At 38.2% G+C, this 18,776-nt stretch overlaps 1 protein-coding gene across 14 annotated transcripts; it reads right to left on the bottom strand.

The window, feature by feature from the left end:
- Positions 1–2,156: 2,156 nt before the first annotated feature.
- Positions 2,157–10,072, bottom strand: LOC126593464 (S-sulfo-L-cysteine synthase (O-acetyl-L-serine-dependent), chloroplastic-like). 14 transcript variants are annotated; one of them, XR_007612956.1, is made up of 12 exons: positions 9,710–10,072; positions 8,702–8,811; positions 8,309–8,366; positions 7,853–8,116; positions 7,576–7,713; positions 6,793–6,844; positions 6,634–6,683; positions 6,146–6,205; positions 5,892–5,972; positions 5,007–5,186; positions 4,877–4,934; positions 2,157–2,524 (listed from the first exon to the last, which is right to left on the bottom strand). XR_007612956.1 is itself a non-coding variant. In XM_050259543.1 (10 exons), the coding sequence occupies exons 1-10, from the start codon at positions 10,040–10,042 to the stop codon at positions 5,097–5,099; spliced, it is 1,236 nt and encodes a 411-aa protein (XP_050115500.1). In that variant the 5' UTR covers positions 10,043–10,072; the 3' UTR covers positions 4,742–5,096. The 14 variants fall into 14 exon arrangements, 1 of the variants encoding a protein (XP_050115500.1); XR_007612958.1 differs by having other exon boundaries at positions 2,157–2,473; XR_007612959.1 differs by having other exon boundaries at positions 2,157–2,434.
- Positions 10,073–18,776: the final 8,704 nt, after the last annotated feature.

Genomic DNA, 18,776 nt, shown 5'->3' with positions numbered 1-18,776 from the left:
ACGTTTTTCATGGTATTAGAGCAGGTTATCCCATGTGTAAAGCCAAACATCCACTCGCGCACACGTCATTCTGTTGTGTGTCTACATGTTAGCTTGAAAATTCGCCACACATGAGAGCATGTTGAGAATGAATTTTACATTGCTGGGAGGAATGACTTTGCATGGGCTTATAAATAAGTTGAACTATTCTTCATATTGCCAATTAATTTTACGGTAAAATCCCTACTCTCTTCAAATGGTAAATCTAAAGTTAGAGAAAAATAGAAAAATTTAGAAAAATATTTAAGGAACAATTAAAATGAGGAATGAGCATAAAAAGAGGTAATTAGTTACTAAGTTTGAGCATATCAGCACAAATAAATTGTTTTTTGAGGCCAAGTTAGTAAAGAATGCACGACAAAATATTAAAGGAGAAAATGCACTTCATAAGCTTTGTAAAAATATGTATGAGCAAATGATAAATGACACCTTTAAATAGTTATTTGTTAATTTGTAACGCCCCGATCCATGAATAAAGATTATCCACGAGTTAGGGTGTGAGACATATCTTAGCTATAGAAATAAATTCTATAACCAAAATATGGTGGAAAATAAAATGAAATAATTAAAATTTATTGAATACGCAGCAGAATAACAATAATGCACAAATTAATTCACAACAAAAACTACTAACAAAATAATAATTAAATTGTAACAAATATTAGTACACAAAATTAATTCATAACAAAAATACCAACTAAAATAATAATTGAAATGAGTAGCTCTTGAAAATACATAAAATGTATGCAATGAAATGTATGAATGTACTCACTCCCTTCAAATCCCATCAACACATACCTAAGGCACCCAAGCCTGCACGTCCCATACCATGCTTATACCACTTGGCTACGAGTACGTTAGAATATGAGTTAACTCCCGTTCATCCCTTAACCCAATTTTTATAATTAAACTCTCAGTTTCCACTTTATTAAACAGACACTTCCCCCGACGCCCAAATATATACTCAAGTCATGCACCATACGCCTGATATATACAATATTTCATTATTTTATAATCAACCAATTGTATACTCAAGCCCTGCACCCTACGCCTGACATATACACGGTTCATTATTTTATATTCAAGGCAAACTTTAGCCCTTGAATATCCTCACAGCTTAAACACTTTACACAAGTGAGCACTTGACACAACACAACTCTTTTTCTTGCTTTGCAATGCATATGTATATGTCATGTTCACATAGATATCAATACTCACACTTTATCTAACAAGCCTACGACTTCAACATAAATCAAATTGATTAGTAACAAGAGTAATATAATCATAATATTAACAAAATAATAATCTATAATCCATCATATAAACTGTTGCTCGTTGACCACTTCATATATATTGTTCATCGTCTCGTCCATCTTGGTCGGGCAAACTGTTTTTATTAGAAAAGAATAGACATCCATGTTAGAGAAAATAATCGTTAGAGTGAAATATATGTCTTAAATGCCACAAGGCATGAAATTATGTCTCTGGCTTTTCCCTTTCCAAACATCATCTTTTATTTTTATTTTAGCCCACCACTTCTACTTCTTTAATATAGCTGAAACTATCAGCTGTTCGAACAGGGATATAAGTCAGCACATATATTCGATTGTCGTGGTTTTTGGATATGTTATAGATGAGATGATAAGGAACAACTTTTGTGAATGAAGTGTTTCGATTCGAGTTACAAAAAATGGGGTTTTGGTGCTCATAACATGGCTGTCCAGTTTTCTGTGGGATTAGAGACTGGAGTTGGTATTTCAGACATAATGGACGATCACACCGTTGGATGTTTCTGAAATTTTGATATATCATGGTTGAGAGACAGACGAAGAACTCTCATGAAGGAAGTAATATAATAAAATATATGAATGATGGTGTTTTGATCTGTTAAATAGGCTGGACGAATTTCTAGTCTTGAATATCTTTCTTTTGATAGATGAAAATGATAGTAGTTTGATGGGAGAGATTTGTTGGGTAAGGCTCATGTATTTTTCTGGGATTTGTCTCACACTTTTTGTACATCATCCTCAAGAGAGATTAATAGAGATTGTCGATAGTTTGGTGGAAGTGCTTCTCATGGAAAAGATCTCAAAATGTAAATGCATAAATACACAAGATTTAAGTGGTTCGCCAAATTGACTACATCACTGGGGTTTGCTTTCATTGTATTTCACTATATATGAGGGACTTACAAATACAATGAAAGATGGCTTAAAGCCTTAACAATATGTAAAAGAAAGGTAATTGGATAATATGAAAGGGATGATGGCTTTTTATTGGAGTTGTTCTTTTTTTTTTTTTTTTTTCTTCTTCTTCTTCCTCTTTCCTCTATGTCCTTCCGTTGTTTCTTTTCTCCTTCCTTTATGTAGATTGCATGACATCTTCTCCAAAGAATCTCCACAAGCGTGCCAATGGAAAGAAAGCAAGTGTTGTGCTAATCATTAAACATGAAATGTGTTCCCATAGAAACACACCAAATTTTAACCTAATCATCACCATGAAATGTGTTCCAATCACAAGGCAACAAATGTTATTCTCATCATTAACAATGAAATGTGGTCCAATAGACAAAGAACAAATGTTAAGCGAAACCTTAGCTCTAATATGTGTTCAAATGGCAAAGAGACATGTGTGAAGTTAATCAATATTATGCAAGGTGAATACAAGCATCCAAGGCCACGTTCATCTCTAAGGAATATGAATCCCACCTCTTCAAACTTTGGAGGGATGAATCATCACCAAACATTTAGCTCTTAGATTCCTAATGATTACAAACTTGCTAACTCACCCTTAAGTAGACTTCCACCTTCACATTTAGAGTGATGAGTAATCACCAAATCATTAACTCCTAATGCTACAAACTCTCCACCTCAACCTATTTAGAGTAGTGACTAACCCCTCCCCTTTATTCTCTAATGGTTGCCAAAACACCACTTAGCCTTTGTGAGAAAAATCTAGTCAAACTCATCATAATCCCCTTCTCCAATTCAAACTAAAAATATCCCTAATTACATATGAACATGAAATAGCTAGTTTTTGAAATAATTTGTAGGAAAAAAGAATTTTACATTGAAATTATTTTACATACTGAGAATAGGTTCTTGCATAAAAATAAATCAAATAAAATCACTACGTAAAAATAATTACCCAACATACACCCATATATATATATATATATATATAATCACTTTTTTTAAATAGGGGTATTACATAATCCCTTGCAAATATACTTTTGTGATGCTCACGAAGTACATTCATATGTAATTCCCATTTTGTAATCTACTTTTATCAAATTCTCTCAAATCTCTTGACATTAGAAATTCATCACCCAAACATAAACATAAATAACTTAAGTTTCTTCTTTGCTAGGCTACAATAACGACAACAACCAACCTTAATCCATTAAATAGGATTGGCTGTATAAATTCTAGACCGTCATTGCACTCGATTTCCTCTTTGGTATGCTAATCAATTTTATTTATTTCCATAAAATAAATATAGCCTACTAATTGTAAAAGTGGTCCCCAAAACCAAACATGAGGTGAACCATTAATTATGGACTCCGAATAAAAGAAATTGTGACAAGTCTTTATTATTACATCCAATTGGATTATAGGACCAATTATTTCCCTCATGCTAAATAACTCCTCTTTGTGAGGATTATGGGGGTACTCAAATCGTGTTCGTTCATTATACATCATGTGGTCATAAATCATTTTAAATACTTTTATTTTAAATTAAATATGAATGGTAACTGACGAAAACTGTTATTGTACAATATACGATGAATGGACACGATTTGAGGATCCCCAAAATCCTCATAAAAAGGATCCGGAGAGAATCCTCCTGGTAAATAACCCACTTACCCTAAATGTTGTCTTAAAACCTTGGATTACTTAAGGCCTTTAATCTTTCAATAATTTCACATACTTGGCTTGGGATTAGGGATAAGAGGTTGTTTAGCTACTTTTCAGAGGTCGATTTTTTATACAACAATATTTTACACTAAAAAAGTAAGGATGACAGAGGGGAGGGAGGTGGAATTAGAACACACAATGAGTCAGTTATAGTTCGGTAGCAAACTCAACACAAATGTCATCATACATTTGAGTTGAACAGGAGACCCTCTTACTTACAAATGGAGATAAAATACCGCTAAACTGTAGTACATACTGAAAATTAAATTTGATACTAAAAAAGTATATAGAAGTTTAGGATTGAGGTTACTATCGTATACCATGACCCAAAGAGGAAAAAAGAAATCATGTAGAACTCTACCTTGAAGGACAAGAATTTTATAGACAAAATTTCCAAATCTTCCCCAAACGGGTGCATATCCGCGAGAAACGGATTTTACCAGTAAGATTGCCATCAATAGATATTACAAGTTACAACTGAGGCAAATACAGTTTATCTTTCAATTACTATGATGAATGTGAATTCATGAGCTTCAAGTTTTAATTGAAAAGAAACGAAAGTGACATTGTAGTGGTTCTTGTGGATTCAAGCACGAAAGTGACAGAGTTGTGGACTCGACAGATGCAACAATCATACTAGTAACGTGGGACTCAGGATTACGATGAGTTGGTCAGTGAAACAAGGCATTTCATCTCGTTGTCTCAGTACCTATTTATGTTCATAGATGATCAATTGTGTGTAACATCCCTGGGTTTTTTTTCTCTAACTTTGGTTTCGATCGATGTATGTTAACAGATATATTTGTATTACATCTGAATCAAAATATGTAACCCACATGTGAATCAAAACATGCATTAAAACTGCCTCTGCAAGAAGTAAATGGACAAGGCGAGGCAAAACATCCTATCTAAATACGAACCTCAATTTTTCCAATTTTTCATTGATCAACTACTCTCTGCATTCCTTTAAAACCTAACCTGGATTAGTCTGCCATCAGTGAATCACAACAGCATTCATATGACACAGATGTAACAGGTCAAATCTATTACCTTCTCGGAAACATGTTTGGTTCTGTTTGATTGATTTGTAAGGTAGTCAATCTTTACGATGACATGTTTATGTCATCCAGAATAATATGATTACTTTCCCCGCATCTTCTGAACCTCTTCGTAAATTGATTGGAAAAGTACAGTGGGAATATACCTCTCACCAAAGCTTGGAAATATAACCTATAATATGAAACACAAATAAATAAATCAAAACAATGCTATTTAGAACAGCATAAAATGTAATCAACTGTAATTGTCACTAGCTGGTAAAGAATTGTTTAGCTCACCTCGTGTTTAAGATAGCACACTCGGTTTCAATATATTTTTTAATGAAGTACATTTTCAGTCAGAGTAATAATTCAGTCTTGCTCTGTCTCAATTATATAATGAATGAAGTATTGTTTTCAGTCAGAGTAATAGTTCATTCTCGCTTCATTTTATTCTGCGGTAAAAAAAAAATCTATGAGGAATCACTGATCGCTTCCTCATAAGATCGGACTACGACATCTAATCTTAATCTGCCCCACGATTGTGTAAAAGAAGAAGCATTACATGCTTCAGCTAAGTTTTGGTAAGCCTCAAATGCATTTCAGAATGAAATTAGCTTGATCAAAATACATCATAGCCTTTCAAGACAATTTTGAACCATTCAAATTATGCATCAGTTTCATACTCTACAAGTTACTTACAATTTAAGCAACACTTTGAACCGTCCAAAGCCAGGTACAATGCTTTAGCAATGAACCTTTCTGCAGCTTTTACTACAACTTGCTTGTGTCGCAAACTAATGACATTAATAGTACCCAGTACAGCTAGCCCAATTGTATAAGTAACAAGGAAAGGGGAGAAAAAGAAAACAAATATAACCAAAAAAGAAAACCTCACCGCAATAAGTTTTCCAGTGTTCTCAGGTCTTCTTGCTAAACTTATTGCAGCAGCCGCAGCAGCACCTGATGAGATACCAACCTAGGGACAAGTATTGCATATCGGAATTACCAAAATCACCTTAAATTAGGATAGAATTACAGAAAAATGGGGTGGCTTTCTAAGTTAACAAATGATAACATTGATAGGTTCCAGCAGAAGTTGGAATTTGTCGCTTATAAAATGCTCCATGTGAAAGAGTAGTTGCAAATTACCAGCAAGCCTTCCTCCAATGCTAGCCTCCTTGCCATTTCAACAGCTTCATCGTTGGTAACCTACATTTGCATAAAAAATGATTAAAGAAATTTATCACATGTATTTCCAACTGACAAGTGAGAAGCAAGATTACCCTGAGAAAAAAAATTCAACAAATAAAAAAAAAGGTTGTCGACAAGCCGATAAATTGCAGGATAGAATGCCCACAGGCTAACTCACATAGCAAAATCAATACCAAAGTGACCCAAAATACTTATCCCAGTAGAATGGCTTTATGATGCACTCAGTGCCAGTTGAGAGGAAGGAGAGAAGAAAAAAACATGAGCAGAATAGACAGGATCGAGGGAGGAAGAGTGGAGAAAGAAAGGAAAGGGGTGAGGAAGAGAAACAAGAGGGAGACTAGAGTTTTATTGAATATATCTAAAGGCAAAAAACGATAATAACAATAGTACTACTAATAACTAAGAGACAACACAAATTAATTTACCTTGATGACCTCATCAAGTAAATTAACGTCCAAAATGCTTGGTACATAACCTGCATGAATTACTCACATAATTATTCAGTCAAGCATACTATATTATTGAATAAGAAACTGCAACAGAAAATTGATGCAATTAAAACCGAAGAGCAACAGTGCTTTCACCTGGATTTTCTCCAGATATTACACTCCTCTCTGCAGGTTCCACACCTACTACCTGGATAATCAAAATTACAAAAGCATGCAATCCAGAATTACAAACACATTAACCATAAAGCTGCAGTCCAACTAATTTCCACTGAACAAAGCCAAATAAGAGCAAGCAGGCACTCATTCATAATCTAGAGGTGCAAAGTTGTTCCGCCTTCAATGTCTGCTAATACTTGGGTTTATCTCTTTCCTCTCAAATCCAGTGTCAATGATAGTATAGTATAAAATACGACTAACAGTATCCAGAATGTGCATTTAAGATTGTTTTTTTCCTATAACTCAAATGACTATGTTCCATAACTTATAAATCAATTGTTGCTAAGAATTCAGATCCTCTCTGGATCTATGTGTCCGGAGACAATGTACCAAAGAATCTGTGCCGTTCAAGAGCTGGTTTTGTGTAAGGCCAGTGGGATGGGCTAATGAGGGCCGCATGATTTAAATTGAGTGGTCCGGATTCCCTAGTCCGTTGGCTCCAGACACAGAGATCTGGAGAGGATCTGAATTCAATAGGTCGTACCCAGTGCACAAGGCTCCCGCTTTACGCAAGGTCTGGGAGAGGTGAATGTCGGCTAGCCTTACCCCCATTTATGGAGCGGCTGCTCCCAAGTCTCGAACCCGAGACCTACCGCTCATGGGCGAAGGCACTTGCCATCGCACCAAGTGCGACCTCTAGGATCTGAATTCAATAATGAAACAAATTATGCATTATGTGTGTACATTATAAACTAGCCTCACCTTTATCTCCTTGTTCATCATTTTCAGGTAACGGCCAGTGCCTGTAACAGTACCACCAGTTCCAATAGCAGCAACAAATATGTCAACATTACCAATGGTATCCTCCCATATTTCTGGCCCAGTAGTATCAAAATGGATCTGTAGTTCATGCATGTGAATGCTAATTAGAATATTATTTATTACGATATACATGTGTATATTCATACACATATATATAGATTCAGTTTAGGATAATCAATAGCATTATTGAAGTGCCTCCAGAGAAAACAGAAATTACCTCTGCATTCGCAGCATTATCAAACTGTTGAAGCATATATGAATTTGGTGTGTTGAGAACAATTTCCCCAGCTTTATCTAACGCTCCTTTCAAACCCTTTTCTGGATCCGTCAAAACAACCTCTGCCCCGAATGCCCGTAAAAGAATCCTTCTTTCAATATCTATGGACGCTGGCATGGTGACTATAAGTTTATACCCTTTAGTTGCAGCAACAAAAGCAATACCAAGTCCTGTATTTCCACTAGTTGGTTCAACTAATACAGTCTGCATAGTAACACAAAAAAAGTATAATTCTTAACAGAAAGAAATACGAAAAAGACCACCCAAAAGAAATATGGCTTTTCGCAAAAGCTAAAACATCTTCCTCCACGTAACTTGCATAGTCATCTCAGATGACAAAGTAATATATTGATCTATCAGTAAAAAAAAAATTCATATAATAACTTATCAGCTCACCTTCCCAGGAGATATAAACCCACTTTTCTCAGCATTAGATATCATGCTACAGCCAATTCTGAAATGTTAATCAGCATAGATAACATGAGTTCATCTGGAATGTATCTCCATTCAGCAAGCAAATATTAATGATGCGGAAACTGTAGTTACACGGCAATTATAATTGACCAGCTAAGATACTTAGTTTCATAAAAAATTGATTACTACAACTAGTCTACCAAATGGGGCAGTTACGTCCTAAAGTTTCATCGACAGGATGGTTCCATATACCTTAAACCGTATCAATCTTCTACAATCAGGATGGCAAACAAGATTAAAAACCAATCTGGCAAATAACGGTAAAAGTATATAGTAAGATTTCAGAGCAAAATGACAACTTATTCAGCAGGTTACCTATCCTTGACACTTCGGCACGGTTCCATAGATTCAAGCTTTGCTGCAATATTTGCCACACAACCTTCGCTAACTTTGTTGAGGTATACCATGGGTGTGCTCCCGATCAACTATAATAATTTATCAGCATAATTCAAGTCAACAAAAATGATGAGAATGTAAACCATAATGTACATAAAATTCACTGATTATGACAATGTCGTATATTGTTGTCAAATGTGAAAACTGAAAATGGTCAGCAACTACAACGAGAAATCTATTGCCAAAACATTTGACAACCTCACCTAACAAAGTAATAAATTCCATATCGTACAAGCGGGGATTTTGAACGTTGAATCCAACACTTAAACAGTGCACAGTTATATTTCCAAAATCTAACTTGCTATAGTCCAGAGTGTGAAAATTGTTATCACTTGATTTCGAGTACTGTACATAGCAATTAATCAACAGGAACCAACAGTTTAAAGAAAAACACTTCCAAGTTCAATACTTTATAAAAACACCATTCTTACTTTGCAATGGGAGAAGGTCACCAAAAGAATTTCACAACTATAAGGGAATTAATAATGACAAGTAGATAGTTAAAGTGTTTTCTTTCTCCAAGTGAGTTCTTGAAGTGTTTTTTTTATATAAAATATAAAAGTTTTCACGGTGATTTGTCTAATTCACTAAATTTCTCATCCCAGTTTTTCGAGAAGGGTAATGCTAGAGACACCATCTATTTAAACCACACGACGTGTTATTCATGATTGCATTGTCAAAGTGTTGATTAACGTGCTTATTTTCCACTGGCGACATATCACATGGTTTGAAAATTTAGTCTAAAACGTTGGTCTACCTAGCATTACTCTTCCGGAAATCCAACCAAATACCAATACAGTGCCCAAAATTGCAGAAATACCCAGTTAAATTCTTAGCATTTAGAGAGATTATTCTGATAAAAAATTAAAAATTGAGCAAAAGCGAGTTTAAAAAATGCTAAAAAGAAAGAAAAAATGAGAGCAGAACCTGCGTGACGTCCTCGGCGATATTGACAGCGTCGAGCTCTTCTCTGATGGCGTAGACAGAGGAGGCGGCTTTGGCAAACACGAGACGGTGCCGTTTTGCGAGCTGTACTCCGAGAAGAGCTCCATTGGTGGAATTGCCGGCGAGCTTGAAGGACGCGAAACGGTTGGGTTTTGGGGGAGATGAGAGGGGAAGCGGAAGAAGCAGAGGAGGTGATAATATAGCCATTCGTTCAGAAAAAGGTTTTTGAGGGGTTTTAGATTTGGGGATTTCGTGGGTGCACTCACAACATATGTTGGGGGTGAGTTTGACGATTTTGGCGCCACCTGATATCATCAAGTGGTGTTCTTGATCTTAGGATAGTGTTTATTGTTTTGCAAAACTTCTTTCATGGTCTAGTGTTACGGGTGTTTTAACCGTTAGTATTTTAATTCTATAATTTTTAATAAATATTTAACTGGTTAAAACATTTGAAATACCCAAGAAAGTTTCAAAATCTCTTTGTGTGTCTCACTTTACATGTGTGTTCTTCACATAAACGAGTTTGATTTCTCAAGTGTGCTCTTATTTACATATGTCATGTTACGGGGATGCAGCTAGAAGAGGAAATGAATTATAAGTATGTTCTAGAAAAAGAAATCAAACGGAGCTTGCAAATGTTAGACGATTGACTTTTCAAACTTTTGCGGTCAGTTCATTGTTTTAATTATGTGCGACTTACAATTTTTATTTTATTTTCAAAATTTTTATTTGCCAAGTTACTTTTTTGCAAATTTTTTTTTATTTACCATTTTACTTTTGATATGCACAAAGTTGAAATACCAATAAAACAGAAATATGCAAATCACTTTGTTCATCTCTTCTCTTCATAATTCTCTCTCTTCCAAAATAACCCAACCCCCAACCCCGCCCGAGCAGGCCCAAACAAGATTTGTAAATTGTGTAAACACCTCCCAAACCACCCACGGGCCCATCGGTTATGGGTAATTGCGGTTACCCGTCCATTTAAATTTCACGGTTACTGTTATGGGTAACCATTTAGATAAATAAACGGTTATGGGTATAACCGTTTACCTGCAAAATTTAAATGGGTATTAACCGCCGTTATAAACAGGTAACCATTTACCCATTTATTTTATATATGTAAAATTAACCCAAACCATGTTCCCTATCGGACAAAACTTAAATCAATGCTATTGACTATAGTGCATGATTTCTATAGCTAATATAATATAACTTTCCTTAACCACTTTAAATTTTATATTACCTTCATTGCTAACAGTTAAAAATATCGTCTATAAAATATTATTTCAATTATTGGAATGATATAAGGACTTAAAAAATTAAAATGCAGAAATGTATGATGGATGTATCCTATAACGGTGTTTAATTGTTAGAAAAAGAAAATTATGACAAATTTTTCTTTTTTAATTTTCAAGTTGTTAAAAAAACACGTACACGGGTGAAAAATGAGTAAATGGTAAAAAAGAAAGGATAAACGGGTTTAAAAATGATAAATGGGTAAACGGGTATTAAACGGTTACGGTTAAATAGATACACGGTTATCGATATGGTTAACCATTTATAAACGGTTATGGATATGGGTATAACCGTTTAGACAATTACCCAACGGGTAAACGGTTATGCGGGTACAAGAATAAACGGTTATAGATAAATAACCGCGGTTACCCGCCTGCCATAACCGTTGTCTATCCCTACCCACGGCTCCAGCAACCAGCATCCTCAAAGGCAGCATTCGATTTTAATCCAATCTGAAGGAGATGGAGACCATCGAGATAATTGTAACTTGTAATGTTTTATATTTCAAAATTACGAGTGAAGTCATTTGTCTCTAAAATGTTTACGAATTTTTACACATGACCCTCCAATAAAATTTTCCTAGATCCACCATCGATAGACACAACTGGTGCAGTTACAGTCTTAGGTTACTTTGTTACTTGTTAGAGTGAGAAGAAAGAAATGGGAGTTGGTGACTATAGAAACTAGTTGATTGCTTAACAAGGAAGCTCCGTCAGCTTCATTATTAATATGTACTTTAAAAAAAAAAAAAAAAAAAAAGACCAGCTGGTGGCTATTGCTGCAGCAGTCCACCTTTTCGATGGTCGAAAATACTCATAAAGGCATTTCAGCCTTCCCTTGACCACTATCGTGCAATTCACCAGCAGCAGGTATCGAGCCCAGGATGTGTTGTGTGATTCATCAGTGGCAGGTATCGAACCCAGGACGTCGTATGAAGTACCGACCTGAAATTCATCAACAACCACTGGACCACCCCGTGGTGGTTCATTGTTAATCTTTACTTGACTTAGTAAAAGTTACCATCACAATGAGAAAAAACCTACAAATCGAGAACGAACGATGTGGATTCACAATTCATGGCCCTGATCAACTTGGTTACATGGGGACAAGGATTGTCTACCCTCCCACTTCCGGTGCCCTCCCGTGCCCTCCTGTTTTGTGTGGTCAAGATTAAGCCACGTCAACATTTTATATTATTTTTTATAGAGATAATAAGAAAAAAATGAATAGTAATATAAAATGTTAACGTGGCTTAACCGTAATCACACAAATAGAAGGGCACGGAAGGACATCAGAAGTGGGAAGGCAGACAATCCTTCCGTTACATGGAACCCGCGTAGGGTTTAATTTTCAAGTCTATCCACGACCGGATACTTTTCCCCGGCTCTCATTTGAATTTTCTACCCAGATAAGAGCTAGATCTTAAAAGGGGTTTGGGCTTATGTCCGCCTAGTATTTTCCTTGTATTTTCTTTTCCAAGAGGGGTACGGTCTATGTCCCCCCCTCTTTTGTATTTCCTTTCTCAAAAGGGGTAAGGTGAATGTCCCCCATTTTTTTGTATTTCTTTTCTCTTGTTCTATGAGGGGTTAGGTTTATGTCCCCCCCCCTGTCTAGGTGTATCTTCTTTTTTCTTATCAATAAATTTCCCTCGTACCGCCGAGGTTCTCTAAAAAAAAAAAAAAAAAAAAGAGCTAGATCTTAAAAAGTCCAAGACACGAGCTAGGGCTTGAAAAGTACAGCATAAACCACTACGAAAGAAAAGATAGAAACAGGTTCAGTTGACCAGAAAGTGGGGTTTCTTTGAAACTTGTCATTACACTAGGAATCAATTGACCAGAAACAGGTTTATTGTTCAACAAATTTCTTAACCGTTAGACGATTGACTTTTCAAACTTTTGCGGCTAAGTAGTACTAAATAGTTAAAATTCAAAATTAAAATTAGCATGCAAAATAAGGCATGGTCTAATTAAATGCACTCAAATTCAAATTCGCTCTTAATTTTTTTTTAAGAGAAAGAGTAACACAACAAGTAAGCACCCAATCTACCACAACAACAACAACAACAAAGCCTTTTCCCACTAAGTGGGGTCGGCTATATGAATCCTAGAACACCATTGCGCTCGGTTTTGTGTCATGTCCTCCGTTAGATCCAAGTACTCTAAGTCTTTTCTTAGAGTCTCTTCCAAAGTTTTCCTAGGTCTTCCTCTACCCCTTCGGCCCTGAACCTCTGACCAGTAGTGACATCTTCGAACCGGAGCGTCATTAGGCCTTCTTTGCACATGTCAAAATCACCGGAACCTATTTTCTCTCATCTTTCCTTCAATTTCGGCTACTCCCACTTTACCTCGGATATCCTCATTCCCAATCTTATCCTTTCTCGTGTGCCCACACATCCCACGAAGCATCCTCATCTCCGCCACACCCATTTTTTGTACGTGCTGATGCTTCACCGCCCAACATTCTGTGTCATACAACATCGCTGGCCTTATTGCCGTCCTATAAAATTTTCCCTTGAGCTTCAGTGACCTATGACGGTCACACAACACGCCGGATGCACTCTTACACTTCATCCATCCAGCTTGTATTCTATGGTTGAGATCTCCATCTAATTCTCCGTTCTCTTGCACGATAGATCTTAGGTAGCGAAAACGGTCGCTTTTTGTGATCTTCGCTAGATTGCTCCGGTCATTAGTATGGATAAGTATATAAATGGATAGAGATAGGAAAGCGAACACAAGATGTACGTGGTTCACCCAGATTGGCTACGTCCACGGAATAGAGGAGTTCTCATTAATTGTGAAGGGTTTACACAAGTACATAGGTTCAAGCTCTCCTTTAGTGAGTACAAGTGAATGATTTAGTACAAATGACATTAGGAAATATTGTGGGAGAATGATATCGTAATCACGAAACTTCTAAGTATCGGAGTGTGGTATCGTCTTGACGTGCTTTATCTGTCTCATAGGTAGATGAGGCATCTTCTCTGGAAGTACTCTTCCTCCATCCAAGGGTGGTATCTTTAACTGGTGGAGATGCACAAGGTAATGTATCAATTTCACTTGAAGCTTACTTGTAGTTTCATGCTTGGTCAAGCGCGATACAAACCATGTAGTAGGAGTCCCCCAAGTCGCCGAGCTAGGGGATCTGCTGAAAGAGGTGACAGACAAGGTAAGCAATCATAGCTCCGGCTGATTGTTCAGTCTCCCTATTTTGCAGGCAGCATGAAGGATAAAGAGAAGAAAATGATAAGAGATGATATGTGATACTTTTGCTTTTGAAGAAGTAACTTTCCACATGCTTATTCTTGAACTGAGCTGGATGGTTTTCTGGTTTCCTCCAGAGCATAAGGCCGACTGAAGAATTTGAGGGTCAAAACAAGTCCATCAAATCTAGAGTACGTTCGACCCTGTTGATATGGGATACTTTTTCTTTGACAGAGTAATGGATGTATCGGCACGTGTGCTGTTACGCTTGTCTCCACATGCTTCCTTGTATCCTTCTCCCTTGCCCTATCTGTTCCTCAGGCAGATGCGGTATCTTCCCTGGAAGCATAAGATGTTGAAGATGAGTACTCAAGAGCAATGTCAGGTAAGTAATCAGGTAAGGGGTTCCAGGCAGTCAGTTCCTGGCTGGAAGTTTGATTCCAAGTACTGACTGATTGCTCTCTTTCTCCTTGTCTTGCAGGTAAGAACATGGTCAAAGGAAAAGACAGGGAAAAAGCATGATATGGGATACTCTTGCTTTTAACCCTGATGATATGAGATATTCTTGCTCTAGTATAGCTTGTTTTGCAGAGGTATTATCGGGGGGAAAGAAAGCTGAATATTTCGAAAGGCTTCGTTGGGAGTGCCCTCTCAGATATGAGGAAGGGTTGAGCATTTTTGCAGGTCTGCCTGTCCGTTGGGGATGGAGGTCGACATATATAGGAGTCTCCTTAACAACAAGTAATAATGTTATTCCTTTACCCTACTTGGTCATAGCACGATAGTGGGAGCTGCCAGCTTCACATGTTTTAACGCTGTCGGAGCACTTTGAAAAAGTGGTTTGTGGTATCTGGAAAGCTGATGTTGCGTGTGAAGATTACAGACAGCTTTATCCAAGGAGATCCGGCTCTTGAAGTTGGGAAAGTGTTGCATCTTCGATTTTCGAACAAGCAATCCTATCGGGGATCTGGCTCTCGAGATTCGGAGAACGATGCCTCTTCGATTTTTGAGAAAGCAATCATGCTGGGGGTCTGGCTCTCGAGATTCGGAGAGCGGTGTCTCTTCAATTTTTGAGAAAGTAATCATGTTGGGAGTCTGGCTCTCGAGATTCGGAGGGCAGTGTCTCTTCGATTTTGGAGCAAGCAATCTTGTTGGGAGTGTTTTCTTGAATGTGGGTAAAGGTTGGGCATGTTTGCTAGTCCACCTTGCCACGAAGCACAGAGGTTGACACACAGGGACTTTCCAATTATCCAGCAATGGTACTGTTCCTTTACTCTCTTCGATTTTTGAGAAAGTAGTCATGTTGGGAGTCTGGCTCTCGAGATTCGGAGGACGGTGCCTCTTCGATTTTGGAGCAAGCAATCTTGTTGGGAGTGTTTTCTCGAATGTGATTAAAGGTTGGGCATGTTTGCTAGTCTACCTTGCCACGAAGCAGAGAGGTTGACACACAGGGACTTTCCAATTATCCAGCAGTGGTACTGTTCCTTTACCCTTGTGGGTAATAATATGGTAGCTAGACCTTCAAAATTTATGTGTCTAAACTTTGTTAGTGTTGTTTCTTTGCTATTCTTTTACCCTTCTTGGTCAGAGCGATGTAGTGGGAGCTGCAAGCTTCACGTGTTCAACTTTGGTAGAGAATTTTGGCAAAGTTATCTGTGGTACCCATGAGCTACTGTTGCGTGTGGGAAGTGGGTGATTGAACAGTAAGACTCATGTGCTTTCTACTTCACCAAAAGTCTTCGACCGAATGCCCATAATTTTCGCAAAGCTGAGTGTACGTGTGACAGGTGCTGACAAGGCTGGAAAAGTAGGTGCCTCTTCGATTTCTGAGATCGGCCCTCGTGGTCTCTGAGCAACCCAGCTTTTGAGAAAGCAAGCGCCTCTTCGATTTCTGAGATCGGCCTTCGTGGTCTTTGCGCAACCCAGCTTTTAAGAAAGCAAACGCCTCTTCGATTTCTGAGATCGACCCTCGTGGTATCTGAGCAGCCTTGCTTTTGAGAAAGCAAACGCCTCTTCGATTTCTGAGCAGGCGCCTCTTCGATTTCTGAAGCTCCGTCAAGTGCAGATTTTTATAGGGGCTGACATTAAGTTCCAAAGCACACTTGAATCTCCACCAGTAGAAGCTCCATTCTTGCACTTCTAAGATCTTGATTTGTCCGACCTCTTCTCTCTTCAACACCTTTGAAAATGTCTGGCCCCTTCGACCGTCGTTTTGACTTGAACCTTGTTGAAGAGGCAGCCCCGCCTTCTCCAGACAACATATGGCGTCCATCCTTCGTTTCCCCTACTGGTCCTCTTACCGTTGGGGATTCCGTGATGAAGAATGATATGACCGCTGCGGTGGTGGCCAGGAACCTTCTCACTCCCAAAGATAATAGACTACTTTCCAAACGGTCTGATGAGTTAGCTGTTAAGGATTCTCTGGCTCTCAGTGTTCAGTGTGCAGGTTCTGTGTCTAATATGGCCCAACGCCTATTTGCTCGAACCCGCCAAGTTGAATCATTGGCGGCTGAAGTGATGAGTCTCAAACAGGAGATTAGAGGGCTCAAGCATGAGAATAAACAGTTGCACCGGCTCGCACATAACTATGCTACAAACATGAAGAGGAAGCTTGACCAGATGAAGGAATCTGATGGTCAGGTTTTACTTGATCATCAGAGATTTGTGGGTTTATTCCAAAGGCATTTATTGCCTTCGTCTTCTGGGGCTGTACCGCGTAATGAAGCTCCAAATGATCAACCTCTGATGCCTCCTCCTTCTAGGGTTCTGTCCAGTACTGAGGCTCCGAATGATCCTCATCCGGTGCCTTCTCTTTCTGGGGCTCTACCGACTGCTGAGACTTCTCCTAAGCAACCTTTGTGAAGGCTCCCTCTTGTTTGTTTATTTTGACTTATGTATATGTACATATTTGTAGCTTATCGGGGATATCAATAAATAAGCTTTCCTTCATTTCAACGTATTGTGTTAAATACACCAAAGCCTTCTTCGCTAAGTTCTTTGAATTTTCTTTTGTTGAAGCTTTGTGGGTGGAGCATGTAGGTTGAGGTAGTGTTCCCTTAATTTCCTGAGTGAGGAAAACTTCTCGGTTGGAGACTTGGAAAATCCAAGTCACTGAGTGGGATAGGCTATATGAATCTTAGAACGCCATTGTGCTCGGTCCTGTGTCATGTCCTTCGTTAGATCCAAGTACTCTAAGTCTTTTCTTAGAGTCTCTTCCAAAGTTTTCTTAGGTCTTCCTCTACCACTTCGGCCCTGAACCTCTGTCCCATAGTCGCATCTTCTAATCGGAGCGTCAGTAGGCCTTCTTTGCACATATCCAAACCACCGTAACCGATTTTCTCTCATCTTTCCTTCAATTTCGGCTACTCCTACTTTACCTCGGATATCCTTATTCCCAATCTTATCCTTTCTCGTGTGCCCACACATCCAACGAAGCATCCTCATCTCCGCTACACCCATTTTGTGTACGTGTTGATGCTTCACCGCCCAACATTCTGTGCCATACAGCATCGCCGGCCTTATTGCTGTCCTATAAAATTTTCCCTTGAGCTTCAGTGGCATACGGCGGTCACACAACACGCCGGATGCACTCTTCCACTTCATCCATCTAGCTTGTATTCTATGGTTGAGATCTCCATCTAGTTCTCCGTTCTTTTGCAAGATAGATCCTAGGTAGCGAAAACGGTCGCTCTTTGGTATTTCTTGATCTCCGATCCTCACCCCTAACTCGTTTTGACCTCTATTTGCACTGAACTTGCACTCCATATATTCTGTCTTTGATCGGCTTAGGCGAAGACCTTTAGATTCCAACTCTTCTCTCCAAAGGTTAAGCTTTGCATTTACCCCTTCCTGAGTTTCATCTATCAACACTATATCGTCTGCGAAAAGCATACACCAAGGAATATCATCTTGAATATGTCCTGTTAACTCATCCATTACCAACGCCAAAAGGTAAGGACTTAAGGATGAGCCTTGATGTAATCCTACAGTTATGGGAAAGCTTTCTGTTTGTCCTTCATGAGTTCTTACGGCAGTCTTTGCTCCTTCATACATATCCTTTATAGCTTGGATATATGCTACTCGTACTCCTTTCTTCTCTAAAATCCTCCAAAGAATGTCTCTTGGGACCCTATCATACGCTTTCTCCAAATCTATAAAGACCATGTGTAAATCCTTTTTCCCATATCTATATCTTTCCATCAATCTTCGTAAGAGATAGATTGCCTCCATGGTTGAGCACCCTGGCATGAACCCGAATTGGTTGTCCGAAACCCGTGTCTCTTGCCTCAATCTATGCTCAATGACTCTCTCCCAGAGCTTCATTGTATGACTCATTAGCTTAATACCCCTATAGTTCATGCAATTTTGTACGTCGCCCTTATTCTTGTAGATAGGCACCAAAGTGCTTGTTCGCCACTCATTTGGCATCTTCTTCGTTTTCAAAATCCTATTGAAAAGGTCAGTGAGCCATGTTATATCTGTCTCTCCCAAAACTTTCCACACTTCGATTGGTATATCGTCTGGGCCTATTGCTTTTCTATGCTTCA

This window comes from Malus sylvestris, chromosome 12 (assembly GCF_916048215.2).
Source record: "Malus sylvestris chromosome 12, drMalSylv7.2, whole genome shotgun sequence".
In the NCBI taxonomy this organism is placed as follows: Eukaryota; Viridiplantae; Streptophyta; class Magnoliopsida; order Rosales; family Rosaceae; genus Malus; species Malus sylvestris.
Note: the sequence above shows the minus strand (reverse complement) of the source record. Positions and strands in the feature narration are given on the sequence as shown.

Coding starts and splice junctions, on each gene's coding strand:
- LOC126593464 (XM_050259543.1), bottom strand. CDS start 10,042: ATGATATCAGGTGGCGCCAAAATCGTCAAACTCACCCCCAACATATGT. Junction 8,367..8,701: donor TGCCGAAGTGTCAAGGATAG/GTAACCTGCTGA, acceptor TTAACATTTCAG/AATTGGCTGTAGCATGATAT. Junction 5,187..5,891: donor ACACTGGAAAACTTATTGCG/GTGAGGTTTTCT, acceptor TTCATATTATAG/GTTATATTTCCAAGCTTTGG.